Source organism: Mytilus trossulus, chromosome 11 (assembly GCF_036588685.1).
Source record: "Mytilus trossulus isolate FHL-02 chromosome 11, PNRI_Mtr1.1.1.hap1, whole genome shotgun sequence".
NCBI lineage: Eukaryota > Metazoa > Mollusca > Bivalvia > Mytilida > Mytilidae > Mytilus > Mytilus trossulus.
The window spans coordinates 35,164,582-35,181,728 of record NC_086383.1 but is presented as its reverse complement, the minus strand read 5'-3'; the positions used below and the strand labels follow the sequence as shown (position 1 = coordinate 35,181,728).

Below are 17,147 nucleotides of genomic sequence, written 5' to 3'. Positions count from 1 at the left end.
AAAACAATACTCGAGACAACAGTGGACAGTATGAAGCATTTGAAAAAATGAACAAAAAATGCTTTACAAAAAGATTACCAAGCTAAAAAGGAATGCATATAACTCATAAAACATTTGACGTCAGAGTCAGTATGTCAGCGTTTAGTTACATGTAGAAATTCGTATTTAAAGATAGATTGCCTTGGCCAGGAAATGCTCTCAATGACAAATACTTATACGAACACCTAGTTTCTACAGTTGGTACAGAAATGGATATACGCAGTAGACAACGTCTACTTATTATACATGACATGATGTACAATTTGAGAGGGAACCATAAGACAATAATATCAAGCGGAAGTATGGCAGAAGGACTGGATTTACCCGGTAGTGACATAGATGCTATGTGCCTCTTCAATGATGTAGACGTGATTGAAAGTAAACGGAATATCAAACATCCAATACAAAATACTACATTGTTAATGGAGTCAGATATCGAAAATCCAGGATTTACCAGACTTAGATTGATAGCAGTAAGGGAAAACAAAACTATTATCAAATTATCTGAATGCTGTGAAAATACTTCTACTGGCGAATATGTTTCAGTGAATAAATTTCTTCATATAGTTGAGCAAAGTGTAACATATTTTACAGGTTCTCAACTATCTTCACACGGCCCTTGCTTTTCAGATACAGATCAGCATTATGATCTTGCATTTTGTTTACGAAGTAAACGTTTTCCTAATATTGCAATTCCGTGGGTAAGGCGTCATCGACGACAATGGCCCCCCAATGTTGTAATTGACAAAATAGTAAAATATGGATGTCTTTTAGTTGCTATAGGACCGAGGACTATTTCAGATACTACTTTATTATGGAGATTGTCTTTCTCAATGGCAGAAAAACAACTTTCACATTCATTTAATTACACTCAATTCTTATGTTATGGTCTTCTGAAATTAACTTTAAAGCGTATCATTAACAAACATGAGGATGTCAAAGATTTATTGTGTTCTTATTTTCTTAAGACAGCTTTATTCTGGATCTCAGAGGAAGTGGACTTTGAAACATTTCAATTAAGTAGATTGTTTCATTGCTTTTTTCTATGTCTTGATAAACTAATAGTATGGATAAACAAGTGTTACTGTCCTAACTACTTTATACCTCAACATAACATGTTCCTGGGGAAAATTGACCAAAGTAACAATACAAATCTTCAGAATGTACTAGGTAGTATAAAGAGTGGTGGAATTGATGGATTGATACATATTCTATTTCCGCCTGAGAGTGGTTATCATCCTTTATTAAGAACAGAGTTAGACATCTTTGTTTTCAAGACTTGTTTATGCCCAACTACCACCGAATGCCGTTCTCATACTGACTTGTTACTGCAATTTGCTCAATCTTTACAAATTCAAGAATCTTCAACAATTGTTATTGATATATGTAAATTTTATTATGGTTTTATCAGTCAATATGCAGCACAATTACTACCACCACCAACTAGAACAAGTAAATCTAACAACATACACACACTGTATCATAGACATTTACAAGAGGGTGTCATGACAGATGCTGTGTCAGGTTGGTTGTTGTATGCGTCGTATTTTTATGTGATAGGAAAGTACAATGTAACACTCAGAATTACCGAGTATGTTCTATCGAGATGTAAACACGGTATGTTGTATTTAGACAGTCATTTATTTGAGGAAGATCAAATAAAAAGATATAGACAAAATGTGCATTCCAAATTAAGACTAAGGGATAAGCTAAAGTTAGCAACTGTGCGAGATGTTACATATATCTGTCATTCATCATTAATACCAGAAGAACTACAGTTGGAAGTGGAGGAAACTCACATTTGTTTACCGCCGATTGTTTTGTCGCGCTGTCTTAGATTTTTATGTCATCATCATCTTGGTAATATTTTCAACAGACAACTTGAATTGCATAACTTATTTCTTACAGCTAAATATAAACATTTCGTGTCATCACAGAAAACTTCTGATTCATTAACAGTACTTGGAAGATGTTATGAGATATCAGGAGATAAGCTCACAGCCTTGCAATGGTATCAAGAGGCTGTGCAATGTGAAGGAGATGAATGTTTTACTGCAAAAGCAAGAAGAAAAATAATTTTATCGAACCATTTTTATAAGATTGTATTTCAACTGTTCGCCTCTTTTGAATTGATGATATGGTATGCAATTACCGCAAATTGGGCTTTGTTAGTTGCAGTTTTATTTTTGTTTATGTTGGTAACAGTTTAATTTTGGTTTGTTGGGAGTCTCCAATAAAAATGCCAAAATTAAACATACGAAAACAAAGCAAACACTAAAAATTGAAACGCTAAAATCGAATACCAAGACGACATATCGTAATGTTACCTGTTGAGGAAAAAAAGCCAAATCTGCAAATTAAACCTAAACCATTTTGCCTCAAGGATTTATGAGTTTAAGGGACTGCAAAGAGTGAAAATAAGCCCTTTTAAACAATTCAGATTTCAAATATACAAATCTGCACACAATATCAATGTATCATGTGTATTTTCCATTCAGAGCTTTATGTACACTATGCATAATGTAAAATTATCTTTATGTAATGTTCATAAAACTGTATTTTTAGTTAGTTTATTCGAATCTGTATATTTTACTTTTTTACCAAAATTTAGTTGCACTTTTGTGAATATATCAAATTTTTCTTGTTTGGACTCAAACTGTGCCACTCTAACTATGACGTTTCGCCAAAAAGTATGTTCTACGCGGGAAAGTTGATTTTTACTACTTTTGTATTCTAAGGTCAAAACACGGGACTGTGTTGCATATTTTCAACTTGTTAATGTCCCAAACTTCTAAGACTTTCAATTTATATATCTAAATGATATACTACCCCTTCCAGCGGTAAAGATCCTTTTCAGACTTCAATTAGCGCTACTACAATTTGTGTATATACTAGTAACATTCCAAGTTATTTCTCTATGAGATGAAACATAAATATCATATTCTGAAACATGTTCCTAAAGAAACCAAAATATATATTATGTTTTCATATCTATCAAAAAGCAAGCGTAGCTTAGAAACAGCTGTATTTTACAAATTCAACCTGCAGTATTCATAATTTTAAAGCGAAATAATGTGTTGTTTACTTTAAAACTCAATCAACCCTTACAGAACTGAAATGTTTGCAGCTTATCTGCTGCAAACAAAAAGCTTGCAGGAACCCTTTGAATACTGTTTGCAGAAGTTTGCAGCTAGCTGCGGACCTCCTGTAAACATTGCAGCTTTTTGATGCAAACTTGCGGCAAGTTTGCAGAAACAAATATGTGTGCAGTAAGATTTTAAGAAAAAAACTAGAATTTAAGGGATGTTCGCAGCTAGTTTGCAGACATCTTTGACAATTCTATGTTTGCAAGAGCATTGCTAAATACCAAAAAAAACCGACTGAGCATGCCTATTGGTAACTTCATGCAAGAAAGATATGAAATTTGAAAATGTTGTAATGTTTGGGTCATGATATTTATTAGTGTAGACGGAGGCATTATTATTAAAAAAAATACAATTTTTCTAAGACATTATTTGTAAGTACAAATTCATTATAGAAATCGAATGTAAACTTGTGAAATTCATTCCCTCCACATATATCATCATGAAGGTTAAAAAACATTTCAAAATATCTAACCAGGCAATAAACAGTACACCCTAAAACGCTTAGGGATATAACTTACTATTTTTGTTTTAAGTCTAGTTGAATTTTGTGATAATTTTAATATTACCGAGCTTTATATATATATGTACAAAAAACACCTTTTTTAATTTTAGATTTATGCATGTAATTTATTTGAGAACGTTCTTGGAATTAATTAAATTTATCAAAAAGTATAACCTTATGCGATGATAATTTTTCAAGTGATGATCGAAGTAACTAAATTATTGTAAGTATGGATGTGACATAACTTTTTCAGAATTTACTGTGTAATATAGATGATATGATGTGTATACACAACATGACATTGTTAAATTGTATATTGTATATATGTAGTTCCAGCAGGTCTGCAGCAAACACTCATTTGCATATAAATATGTGCAGCATGTCTACAGCAAACAGTCATTTAAATGGTAAACTGTTTGCAGCAGACCTGCAGCAGACATGCAGCAAACACGCCGCAATTACGGACTCAGCGTTCGATGCAAGTCTGCACCAAGCTCGCATCAGACTTGCAGCAAATGTTTGCTAGAGGCTGATTTTTGTCAGTAAGGGAATGTAAGTACCAATCAAGTATAATGCGATGATCTTTCCGCAGGGATAAATTGTCAACATTTTAGAATACATTTGTACGGAACGTACATTTTGTACATGTATCTGTTTTCATATATATTTTAAATCCCTAAAATTATTTTGACTAGTTAGTGTTACCGAATTACCACGCTATCAAGTTAAGGGAAGTTTGAGCGCCCGTAACCATGGTGAACCCCTATACTACTGGGTGATCTTGTTCCCTGTTTGAATGTTTAAAGTCTGTAATTTCGTGATTATTACATTAAGTTGCAACTATTTTTATAATTACAACTATTTTTCGTTTATTTTTTTGTACATTTATCAGGCCGTTTGTTTTACATTTTGTAATTATAGTACTTACATTATTGAGCTTACTATGTACTTGTCATTGTTAAGGTAGTACGGTGATAAATAGCTAATCATCATTTGGCCTCATTGAAATTGTTATTTAAAATGCAGACAATTTTTACAGCTAGTTTTATATGTAAATTAGTATTGGCATCTCTTGTATTCTAAGTCTAGTGATGTGCACTTTCAATAACTTATAACTAAGGAGATGTAATAAAGCTGCCATTGAGTTCTTCGAAAACGAAACATGCCATGAGTTTGTTTTACTTAATGTATATTAATAACATACGTCCAAAAAACACGTAGTGATCCAGCCCATTGATGAAGCCGAAACGACGAGTACTCCGCAGGTATTCTTCGTCACCTTTCTGTATCCTTAGCATAACATTTATATGGCTGTGGACGCGTTAATATTAGAGGTATATCATCAGGCGAAAAATTGTTAGGGTTTGATTATATTTAACGCGAACCTGTTGCCCCTATTCGGAATGAAACTTTTATTGAACTCATATTCTAGGGCCACGACAATTCCAGTTTTTCAATAGTATATTTATCTTTCATATAACAGATAACAAAAAAGGTACATCAAAACAGCAGTAATTTATTTTTGCTATGATTACTGTAACAGATATCATACATCTTATACTGCAAACAGTGTTAAAGGTCCAGATGATAATAAGATAAGTTATCATAACAGTTTAATTCAATAATGTATTAATTAATTTTTATATGATATGATAAAGCCTGATGTTCAATGTCAAAATACTACAGAGAGTCTTTAACATGATTAATTGGAGAAATGATAAAACAAGGTTAATCCTTACTTGAATATACAGATTATTTAAGTCAATATTATACAAATACAGCCTTTGTATGAGGTCGATACAAGGATATATTGACCTGAAAGAAGTATATTGACTGAGGACGAAGTAATACTAATTCAGTTGACATTTTATTTGGAAAACAATACACTTTTGTGTTTCCAAATATAAAAAACATAATAAGATGAGCCTGATCTTCAATGTAAAAATACTACAGTTGGGCCTAAAAATGATTAATGGAAGACACGTCAACAAGGCAGTTGCGGATCCAGATTTTTTTGTAAGGGGCACTGACTGGCCTAGAGTAGGGCACTCTTATGTACATTTTTCTAGTTAAAGCCAGAATAAAGAACATTAACCTTGGGGTTGTCATGTTGTCGGCAACATTTGGCAGTCGAAACTCCACTCAATTTAGATATTGCCAATCTTGACCTCTATACAAATATCACTGAAGTCGAAAAAAAGTGAAATTGTATTAACCAGGTCATTCATTTACAGATCTTAGAAGCCAGATGTTAAATCTCACATAATTTGTTTCTTCAAAACTATCTTTAAAAAAAATATATTAGAAAAAATGTATTTCCCCCAAATATTTGAGTTTTTAAGAACGCAAATTGTATTTAAACCCGTTGGCTAAGGTAATAAATTAATTTTATGGTTTATATCCAAACATTATGTGTGAATACTTAATTTTGTATGGATATTTGAAAGTATTTCTATACTGTTAAACAATATATATGAATGTGCAAGTATATGTTCTTGCACTAATATTTCTGCTATTATTATACATGTTGTATAAATGAAATGTAATGTCATGCTTCATATATAGATTTTATAATCTTATACCATAATATGCATGATAATTATGCTTTTAATACTTTTTGTATTTCACCTACTTGATTATTGTACCACAAGCTTAATGTATATTAATAATTGTAAATTCAGGAAGAAATAGATTATAAAGAAAAAATGTTTGTCACTGAATAGTTCAGATAAATACATGGTATAAAGTATAAAACTTTCGGAACTATTTTTTGTACTCGTACTACGAAATCAACCAATCGTAATGTTGAATTTCCTGTTTAATGCCAATTTTTGTGCTCTAAGCACTGAGCAAGTTTTAGTACAGTAACTTCAATCCCAGGTTTACATAGGGATCGAGTACAAACAATGTATAAAAAAAATGTTGTATAGATAATATAAATTTATGGTTAATGCATTATTACTGTGGTTCTTATTATCTCTACAAAACTTAAGTTTAAACAAAGTAACAGAACATAAGTAAAAGAAGCACGTCATATTAGAATTCTTCTTTTAGTAAATTCATTGTGGTGAAGAAGTTCATTTTGTATGAAGGAAGTGCGTTGATCATTCTTAAAATGTACGCCTACTTAGAACAAATATTCAATACTTACAATTACATTTTTATGCTATGATCATGTAAACATTCCTATCAAGTTGTTCTTTTATTTACTTGTGCACTTTATTGTGAAAGCTCGTGTCAATATGAATATTACACTTCATTTGGAACTAAGGTTGATTTCAGAATGACGCAATATTGCTGTTAGCCAATCAAAATAACGTATCATAATAATGAAACGTACATGTACAGTAACATTTGAAATTGTTGTACGATAAGTTTTGTGTGTTACATATTTACCCATTCAAGTTTTTATTTTGAAGATGACACTAAATGAAATTGATATGTTCATGTTTCATTTGTGTTTGTCTATGCAGAGCAGACAATTTTGTTTTCTCAATCAGAGCAATATGTCACTAGAACACAATTGCAACGCACATTCCGAAATCACGAAAGTTTACACAACACTCTTGACAGTAATACTAACTCCCCGGCAGTTGAATTCAACGCAAAATATTCTGGCATCGGGTTGAGCTTCAAAGCAATATATATGTATGAATAATTTTAAAATGAAGTCTAGCGATAGCTGTTGTGATGTTTTATATGATAAGACACCCAATTGCAGGACTAAGAAAAAAATATACTAGACATATTAATTAGATTTACTCTCTACTGAAATTAGCATAGCTACGCTGAGCAATTCATATTCTTTACAAAAATAGATATACTTTAGTATCCGGTTGCACTGCGTCAATTCATCAGTTAGATGTTATTGTAAATTATATATGATTTTTAAAAACTTTGTGTCATGTAAAATTTTTCGATGAAGTGACCAGTGAATGATATGTATCATGTACATAACATTGTGTATCTTAAGTTGCTGAAACTATTTTCCATCGGGTGCTCCCCCTTGTACACAAACTCGTGTCTCATTGAACCTGCTGTTTACTTAAAGCGGTACAATCCTGTACAGTGTACACCATATTAAGGTAACATAATTTGCGGTAGTTATCTGACTTTGGTCGGGTTTTTTAGTGTGTTTTACTTGTGTATCACTTTTTCTTCTTTCATGAAGTTATACAAAAAAGATTTGAATATAAGACGTGTCCTGCTCCAACCTAATGAGCCATGCAGAGGCTTAATTGATACGTAATGGTACATATGAATGTTTGATTGATTGAATCTTGTCATAGAATAGCATTATATGATTATAATCACATGTCTAGCTATTATCATTTGATACACCTTGGGTAGTGTTCTCGAAGCTATCTTAGGATTAGGACGCGTCCTAATTCTATCTATGACAAGTCTTTGTTCTAAGTCGTGTTATCGAAGCTCTCTTAACTTATGATATATCTTATTTTTCGTACTAATTAGATATAGGAAGATGTGGTGTGAGTGCCAATGAGACAACTCTCCATCCAAATAACAATTTAAAAATTAAACCATTATAGGTTAAAGTACGGCCTTCAACACGGAGCCTTGGCTCACACCGAACAACAAGCTATAAAGGGCCCCAAAATTACTAGTGTAAAACCATTCAAACGGGAAAACCAACGGTCTAATCTATATAAACAAAACGAGAAACGAGAAACACGTATATATTACATAAACAAACGACAACTACTGTTCATCAGATTCCTGACTTAGGACAGGTGCAAACAGCGGGATTACACGTTTTAATGGGCCCAAACCTTCTCCCTTTTTCTGAAACAATAGCATAACATCACAACATATAAAAACATACGATAAAATATCAATTGGCAGACTTAACTCAATCAAAAAACGTATGATTACACAATGAACGAATAAATTTGATCTGCGATATCTGAATACAAATGCACAGTTAATTAAATATTAGAGACAAACATTCATGACCAAAAGGCTAACAAACAAATTCAAACACACTGATAAATGTTTAACCAATCAATGTTCACTTTAGAAAAAAAAAACTTTTTTTATAATCTTGAAGTTTATACAAATGTTGTAAGAATAAGTGAAAAATTGAAGATATTACAAGTAATCAAAGCTGGTATACTAACTTTATTTCAACCACACATTCGGTACTCTTCGGCATATCCTTACGGCAAAGTTCAGAACCGGACTTGCTCATTTCAAAGGTATTGACACAAGCTATTCCCCATTTAATTATTTTTCTGAGATCCGGGCCCGTCTGGCCACCACAGAGGTTAAAAGTTGACCATTTACGTATTTTCAATACCCATATTCCAAGATCCTTTTAGTAACGTTTATTTCTACACCCAATTTTATATATTACAGAGTCTATATATTATCGTCGAGTTTGTGATATTGAAAAACTAGGAGGTCTCACCGTCATCTGAGCGGTCCCCGGTAGATTTTCAGTAGGTATATATGTCTTTCTTTTTTTGCTTTCCATAGATATTTCTATTTATATTTCTGAATGATTTTAGAGTGGACGGCTGTAGTTCTAGTTTTTTTTATTTTATATATTAAATTGAATCTTTGATGAATCTTTGATGTCGTTTTATTGATAAAAATCTTTATAACATAAAGACAAATATGCAACTTATTTAAGGGTTTATATTCGAGGACAACGAGAATTTACGACAGCTTGAAAGGGTCATAAAACTATGTGCGGCGTATCTTTTCACTCCTACGAAAATCATACTTTTTAATGATTTTTAACTAAATTTTAATATTGAGATTGCTAGCAGACGGGATATTGAATATTGAATATCGAATAACAAACCGGCAGCTAATTTCATATACATACTTAAAACGTAATGAAATGGTTCAAAATCAGTAAAACCCGTGAAGTTGTCTAATTCCGCTGTTTAACTATATTTAACTAAGATGTAGCGATTTTTGGAACGTTTGGGTCTCATGCATTTTTCTGGTTTTTAGACATATCGTCAAAATTGGCTGCTAGAAAAAAGTGGCTGCTTCCTTGATTGGCCGATAAAAGTGGCTGCCAGCTTGAGTCTAGTAAATATATATGATAAAATGAATGTTGAAATGTCTAGTTTTGTGTACACTTAACCCTCACAAAGCCTACATTGACTACTAGTATCGACTGCATGTAGACAAAACATAATCTAAACTACATGTACACATTGAGTTTTATCAATGGGAACGTAATTTTGTTTAGTTTACGTGTGAGTTACACTAACACAACACCGAGTTTAGGTCAATGTGAACACTGCATTATATTTGTAGTGTAATCATATCGTAAAACACGAAGTTCAAAGTTTAAAATCATGCACAATTACTTTATATACGAATTTAGAACCGATGGTGCGTTTCATTTCATGTTCATGTTCACGTTAAATAATGAGCAAAAGGCGAAATCCAAACTTTATTACACTAGGATGAAGATAGGATGCTCTTAAGACACCTTATTGGGTGTCCAAAAGTTAGTACGAAAAATAAGATATATCATAAGTTAAGAGAGCTTCGATAACACGACTTAGAACAAAGACTTGTCATAGATAGACTTAGGACGCGTCCTAATCCTAAGATAGCTTCGAGAACACTACCCAAGGTGTATCAAATGATAATAGCTAGACATGTGATTATAATCATATAATGCTATTATATGACAAGATTCAATAAATCAAACATTCATATGTACCATTACGTTTCAATTAAGCCTCTGCATGGCTCATTAAGTTGGAGCAGGACACGTCTTATATTCAAATCTTTTTTGTATGACCAAATACCAAAAACATTCCATGGAAAAAACACCAAAAAATCATTTTGAAATTTTCATGTTTTGCATTGACTTTGTAAGTTTCATAACTTCTATTTATATAGTTGATATTACATCATTTTTGGCACTTTGTCAAATGGGGTCATCTGATAAATATTTTTCATATCTCTTATTTTTCTTCTGTGTTGGCTTGTATATGCTGCTAAAATGATTATCAGTCTTTATTTTCAGAGGTGTGCTTTGTATAAATGTGTTCGTCTTTTTTTCTTTCGGTGTTTGTATTGCCATAGTGTTGTCAGTTTGTTTTCGACATATGAGTATGAATGTGCCTTTTGGTATCTTTCGTCTCTCTTTTTCTGGGATAAAGCTTTAAAAAAAAATTAAACATAAAAATAAATATAATAAACTTTTTATTTAAAATGTCTGTGATAAAATAACTCCATAGCATCAAAAACGAATGAACGGACAAGAACTGTCATATTCCTGACTTGGTACAGGCATTTTCAAATGTAGAAAAAATTGCAATATTTCCCCAATACTCTACAATGAAGATGTGTGTACTTGAACTATAACAAGATCCTATAAGTGTGTGTGTGTGTGGGGTGGGAGTGGGTAATAGACAATGAAAGAGAAACAATAGAATAGATACTGTATATACATGTAACTGTTTAGATATCACCATATAATATTAATTTAATACATTTCTTATCTCTCTACATAAAACTGTGCACACTTTTAAATAAGTTTTTATCGATTTTCGAATTTTACTGATTTTTTTTATTTAACTTTGTGTTGATTAAACTAATATTGCTATCTTAAAATTGGGACAACCCAAAAACTAACGATTCATTAAAATTTGATTTGTATGACCTTGGATTATCGAAGCCTTGGACTTCCTACATGTACTTAAGTATAATGCAATGTTCAGAACTTATTTGACGTCCGTTCTAAAGATTGAACGATGTGGGGTTGTCCAAAAAGTGGGACAAATATTTCAAAAAAATTAAATGCATGATACTGTTTATCACATGGATATAATGTATGTGAAGTAAGCAGCTACATATGGATATAACCTTGGAGTTTTTAAAACTTTAAAAGTTAATGCGTATTTTTTTTTACTTACAAACGTGGAAAACTAAATAAATAAAAATACACAAAAAGTGTTTCAATAATATGTATTATATGCAATATGCAATATGGACTGGTCCCGATTTGTTGGATCGACTGAGAGATAAACAATTTTACGTTAAACTGCATGCCATCTGATGTTAAGGTTTCAACCGGGGATGTGTTCAATATCGTAGCAGCTACGTAGCTGCTATCAATATCTGGTGACATCTCATTAGTCCGACAACCATTATTCCGACAGCCCATTACTCCGACAGCCCATTATTCCGACAGCCCATTACTCCGACAGCCCGCTATTCCGACAGCCCAATACTCCGACAGCCCACTATTCCGACAACCCATTACTCCGACAGCCCAATACTCCGACAATGCATTTGTATTGTGTGTATGGGTAAATTTTCTTTAAACAGACCAACTCTGTTCTCTTTGATCATGTTGATATTTGGGGTTGTCCGTTTTGATTCCTATTTTTTTTCCATGCGGGATATTGTCTCCCGTTATATTGGACTTGATAGCTTCGATCCTCTTTTCGTTTTACGTGTCTGGGTATTTTATTTGTTTATATTTCGTCGTTTTTGTGTCAACTGTCAATCTGTGCTTTTAAAGTTCGCTTGGTTTTTTTTATGAATACGGTACAGTATCATGTTCGGGAATATGAATCCACGAAATACGGAGACAACTACAAGGCACTTCCAATAGCGATAGATCAGACATAGTCTGAGAGATGACACTCAATATATTTGTAGACTAGGGATACTAAATTTATATCTCGAGCTTATTTTAAAATCAAGAAAAAGATGCCGCTTTTATAATGGTTGGGGAAGGTGCAGGACTTATGATTTACAACAAAACAGTTAACTTATTACGAAAAACAATTATGACGGACATGAACATTTCGGCAACTTCTATTTAAATATTCAATTGGAAAAGTGATATCGGGTCAGTGACTGTATATGACAAAGAAACAAACAGTCAAACGCAATTTGACTGTTTACATATAACGAGTGCAGTATAAAAGCCAATAACAACAAGTAAAAAATCTTAGACAATGTGTGAAATTCTTGTCACGATTGTGTCTTTGTCAAATTATCTAATTGTAAAATCTTAGTACAATATGTGTTTTGTGGCATACTTGACACTTATTTTTCATTTAAGGTGGTATCTAACACTACAGGGGGATAACTTTTTTTTAAAATCAGCTAAACGTTTTCATTACGTTGTGTTGTTATGCGAATATTAAGCTTCTCAATGATCAAAATTAGTGTTTGTCAAACTGCTATATAACCAGTGTATTTTTTCTGAAAAAACGGTTGGTTAATTTTTTTTTATTTTTTTTTAAATTTTTCTCAAAGAGTCAAAATAAATATACTTTGTCAAAATTTGATGAAAATTAAACGAGCCAAATTAATTTTTGTGAAAGTGTTCGGTACCACCTTAAAGATTGTTTCAAGGAAAACATATTTATATATCATTGATTTTAAGAAAGGTAGTTCATTATTCATATGTTAATTAAGAATCGGCGCTCACCCATTACATTAGGAATTGAAAATGCCAGATACTCAAAAAAACGTATTGTACAGCTGATAAAGTTGAGGATGAGCGTCATTTTTCAATCGAACACTCCCTTCATAATAATTTGAGGGGTGAACTCTTTCAGCACTTGTCAGAACTTTTAAAAGTTAGATGAGCATGATTAATCTTCGATGTTAACACAAGAAAACTTAACTACTATGGGAAAATGATGATTGTATTGTTAGTTCATTTGAATTATGTAGTACAGGTCTTGATACTGACTGTTGTTTGATATCAATGTGTTAGTTCTTTTGTTGCCTATTTTGTTTTGGCTCCGATTGTGACTGAGGCTTATGGTGAAATAAAGATAACTTACTAGTATATATTAGTATTGTAATGTCTTAATGTTGACCCAATCATTATACCGCCGCTTCGAAAAAGTGGGGAGTATACTGTTTTACCTCTGTCTCTGTCTATAAATTCGTCCGTTCATCCCGTGAATATTTTCGTTGCATCTTTTTCATCAACAACATTACAACTATTTCTGTAATTTGGTTTCAGGGTTTATTGAAGTCGGGTTTATCGTGTGATGCATTTTCAGATTCTTAACTCAAAAACTTTCTGTTTACCGAACACGTTTTACATGAGATCTAAGTTGAACATGTTCGTCATATTTTTCTCAGAAACTACAATACAATGATTTCTGAAATTTGGTTTCAAGGTTAATATAATAGTAAGTCAGTTATACTGTGTGATGCTGTTTTAGATAAACATCTCAACAATTTTCTGTTCACCGAAATATTTGGGCAGGGTATCATCAGTAGCTCGTACCAACACTGGTTGGTCTTGATTTAAATGCTCTTTATAGGCCCTGTTATTTGGAAAATGAAATATTCTTTTCTGTTCTATTCTATATACAGAATTCGAACTGAGTATATAGAAGGTATTTGAACTACCTCTTTCTTATGTAATATAAACGGGGTATTTTTTAAAAACGTAATAATATATCATAGTACAGACAGACAAAAAATATTTTACCCTGATACCCTGATACTTGACTTGAGAAGTGTTGGACTTATGGGTTGTCGGAGTATTGGGTTGTCGGAGCAATGTGTTGTCGGACTATTGGGTTGTCGGAATAATGTGTTGTCGGACCAATGGGCTGTCGGACTAATGGGCTGTCGGAATAATGGCGTGTAACCCAATATCTATATAACAACTAGTCTAAAGCTACACGTTCAATAGTCAAAATCTATGTAGCACTTCAAAGCCGCTACCATATTGAACGCAACCCAGATAATACAAATTTCGCTAACGAGTTTACAAGTATTTCTTAAAATCATGTGTTCCAAATATGATGCCACAGATATAAATATATATTTATATACCAGACATTTATTATTTGGTTAGGAGAAGCGACGAATATTCATTTATACTGCACTCGTTCTATTTGAGCAGTCAAAATGCGTTGATCGTACATTTCTATGTCATATACAGTCACTGACTTTTGCTCATGAATATTTAAATAGAAATTGCCGAAATTGTAATTAATTATTCATACGACCTATTCAACCTGTTCTTGTTTCCAATGTATACGACGACTCAAACTTATTTCTTTTACAATTTTTAGTAAAAAAATATTTCACTTAAATAATTATGTCTTATGCTTATTGTTGATATTTTAGTTCATTCTCAATCAATAACTCCTTCACCAACGATTAAGGGTTTCATTAGGAAATGTACATTTCATTAAATGTACAATTCATTGTGTTGTTTATTTCTCCGCCTGCATGATATGAGGCCTTTTTATAAAAGGGGGAGTTTCCCAATATTTAAATCAAATAATAAAATTAACACATTCAACAACAATTGAAATTGTTTTTTTTTTAGATTGCAGTATAAAGACAATAATAGTGCATTGACTTGACATATCAACGATATAAGGATTCGGCACGAAACGGGGAAAATGCTCGGCATAGCCTCGCTTTCCCCGTTTCTAAGCCTCATCCTTATATCGTTGATATGTCAAGTCAATGCACTATTATTGTCTATATACATATCTTGCTTTATATTGCAACTAGATGTGTTTATTTTCTAATAAATGAACACAGCTATATTTTGTGCAATGTCAATTTCATCATGGAGCACTTTATCCACAGTCAGGGGTTTATTCAGGGGTGAAAATAAGTTTGACATTTGTGTTACAATTTACGAAGCTTTCAATGAATTAGTTTAAGTTGCAGTATAAAAACAATAGGTCAATGTCATAAAAATATAAACTTTTTTGTATTAGGCACAAAACTGGTGAAGGGCTCGGTAGAACCTCGCCCTTCCCCAACTTCTCAGCCTCATACAAAAAAGTTTATATTTTTCTGACATTGACCTAATATTGTATATTTATTTGTTTAGTGTTCAAATAAAATATCCTGTTATCTTTTCCTGTGTTGAGCAAACGATAATAGAAGATCTGCATGCACGTGACACTTCACTAGTGGTCCGCTAGTATACATTTTTTTTCAGGTGCCAGCTGAAGCCTACCTACGTTGTTTTCTCGCTGTGTTGAAAACCTACATGTATTATTGGACTTCGGCGGTTTTATGCTCTTTGGCCGTGTTGTTGTCTTTTTTACATTCCCAATTTCCATTCTCAATTGTATAAGTTACAAAAAGAGAATTACAAGTACTAGTAAAACAAAACCATCCATCCATCATACATATTGGAAAAATGAAAAGAAATCAGCAATTTAACATTCCTGGATTGAGATCATCGATTTTATTTATTACCTTAAAAAATTCTTATCTCTACCTAGAAATATTCTCAATTCAGTTTCTGATCGATTTTCAATTCCTTTTATTTAACTAGGCTTAATATGGTTTTGCTGTCTTCAAATTGGGACAACCCAACAATTATGATTTATTAAAATTTGATTTGTATAACCTTGGATTATCAACGCCGTACTTCCTACTTATGTATTATATAATGTTCAAAATTTATTTGCACATTGTCGTCCGTTACAAAGTTTAAACGTTGAAGAGTTGTCCGAAATGTGGGGCAAATATTTCAGAAGTATAAAATAATGCTGCATGATATACTGTTTGCATATTACCTTAAGTATGCCCTTGGAGTTTTAAGACTTAAAATCAGTATTATATGATTCTTTGACTTACAAACGCGGAAAAACAAAAACAAAATAACAATTTTTTGATAATCTAAATTATATTTTCAGTATATTTAGCATAGAATCTCAAATGAAATATCCTGTTATCTGTTCCGTTGTTGAGCAAACGATAATGGTAGATATGCATGTACACGTGACAGTTCACTACCGGGTGCCCTCGTCTTAACCATACTTGCTGAAACAAATTGTAGAAAAATGAAAAATTGTTAGATAGGAAATTGAAATTTAGACGGTAAAGTATAAATTTAAAATTGAGATAAAAACAACTATGTACATTGTCGAAAAAATAACATGTACTGAATGTACGAGATTTAGAAAGCAGAAGTTTTTCTCTTAGAGTTGACAAAGCTACACGATATTACGACAGTCATCACAGAATCAGGTTTTGGGAAATGAGAACCTTGGACAAAAAAAAAAATTAAAAGTCTTAAATTTCACAAAAAAAATATTCAGTTGCTATTTTTACCGGTGAATGATACAGGTAGATGACAAACAACTATGGCATTCCAAAACGAACGCACTTCAAGTACACATGTACTGAATGGTTCAAAATAATTCCTAACCATCTCTAACGTAAAATGACAAGTTCCTCAAAGACAATCTAAAATAAATATTGACCTCCGATTACCATAGAAAACCATAGTCTGTAGAATATTGTGGTACATCATTGATAAATTCGGTGATGGCAGTTTATGTCCAGCTGCAAATATTACATTAATTTCCAGATTGATATTAGGCCAATACATTTAGATGAAATTATATCATTATTGTACTCATATCATCAATTTTTCATTTATAAGTATAAACTTTAAAATATGGTTTAGAATTTACAAAACGAAATGATGACGAAGGAAC

General features: G+C 32.2%; 1 protein-coding gene across 1 annotated transcript; it reads left to right on the top strand.

The window, feature by feature from the left end:
* Positions 1–248: 248 nt before the first annotated feature.
* On the top strand, positions 249–2,249 carry LOC134689995 (uncharacterized). The gene has a single exon (XM_063549965.1). It carries the CDS (start codon positions 249–251, stop codon positions 2,247–2,249), a length of 2,001 nt encoding a protein of 666 aa, XP_063406035.1.
* The last annotated feature ends 14,898 nt before the right edge of the window (positions 2,250–17,147 follow it).

What these genes read in the sequence shown, in the direction of transcription:
- LOC134689995 (XM_063549965.1), top strand. Translation starts at nt 249, where the DNA reads ATGGATATACGCAGTAGACAACGTCTACTTATTATACATGACATGATG.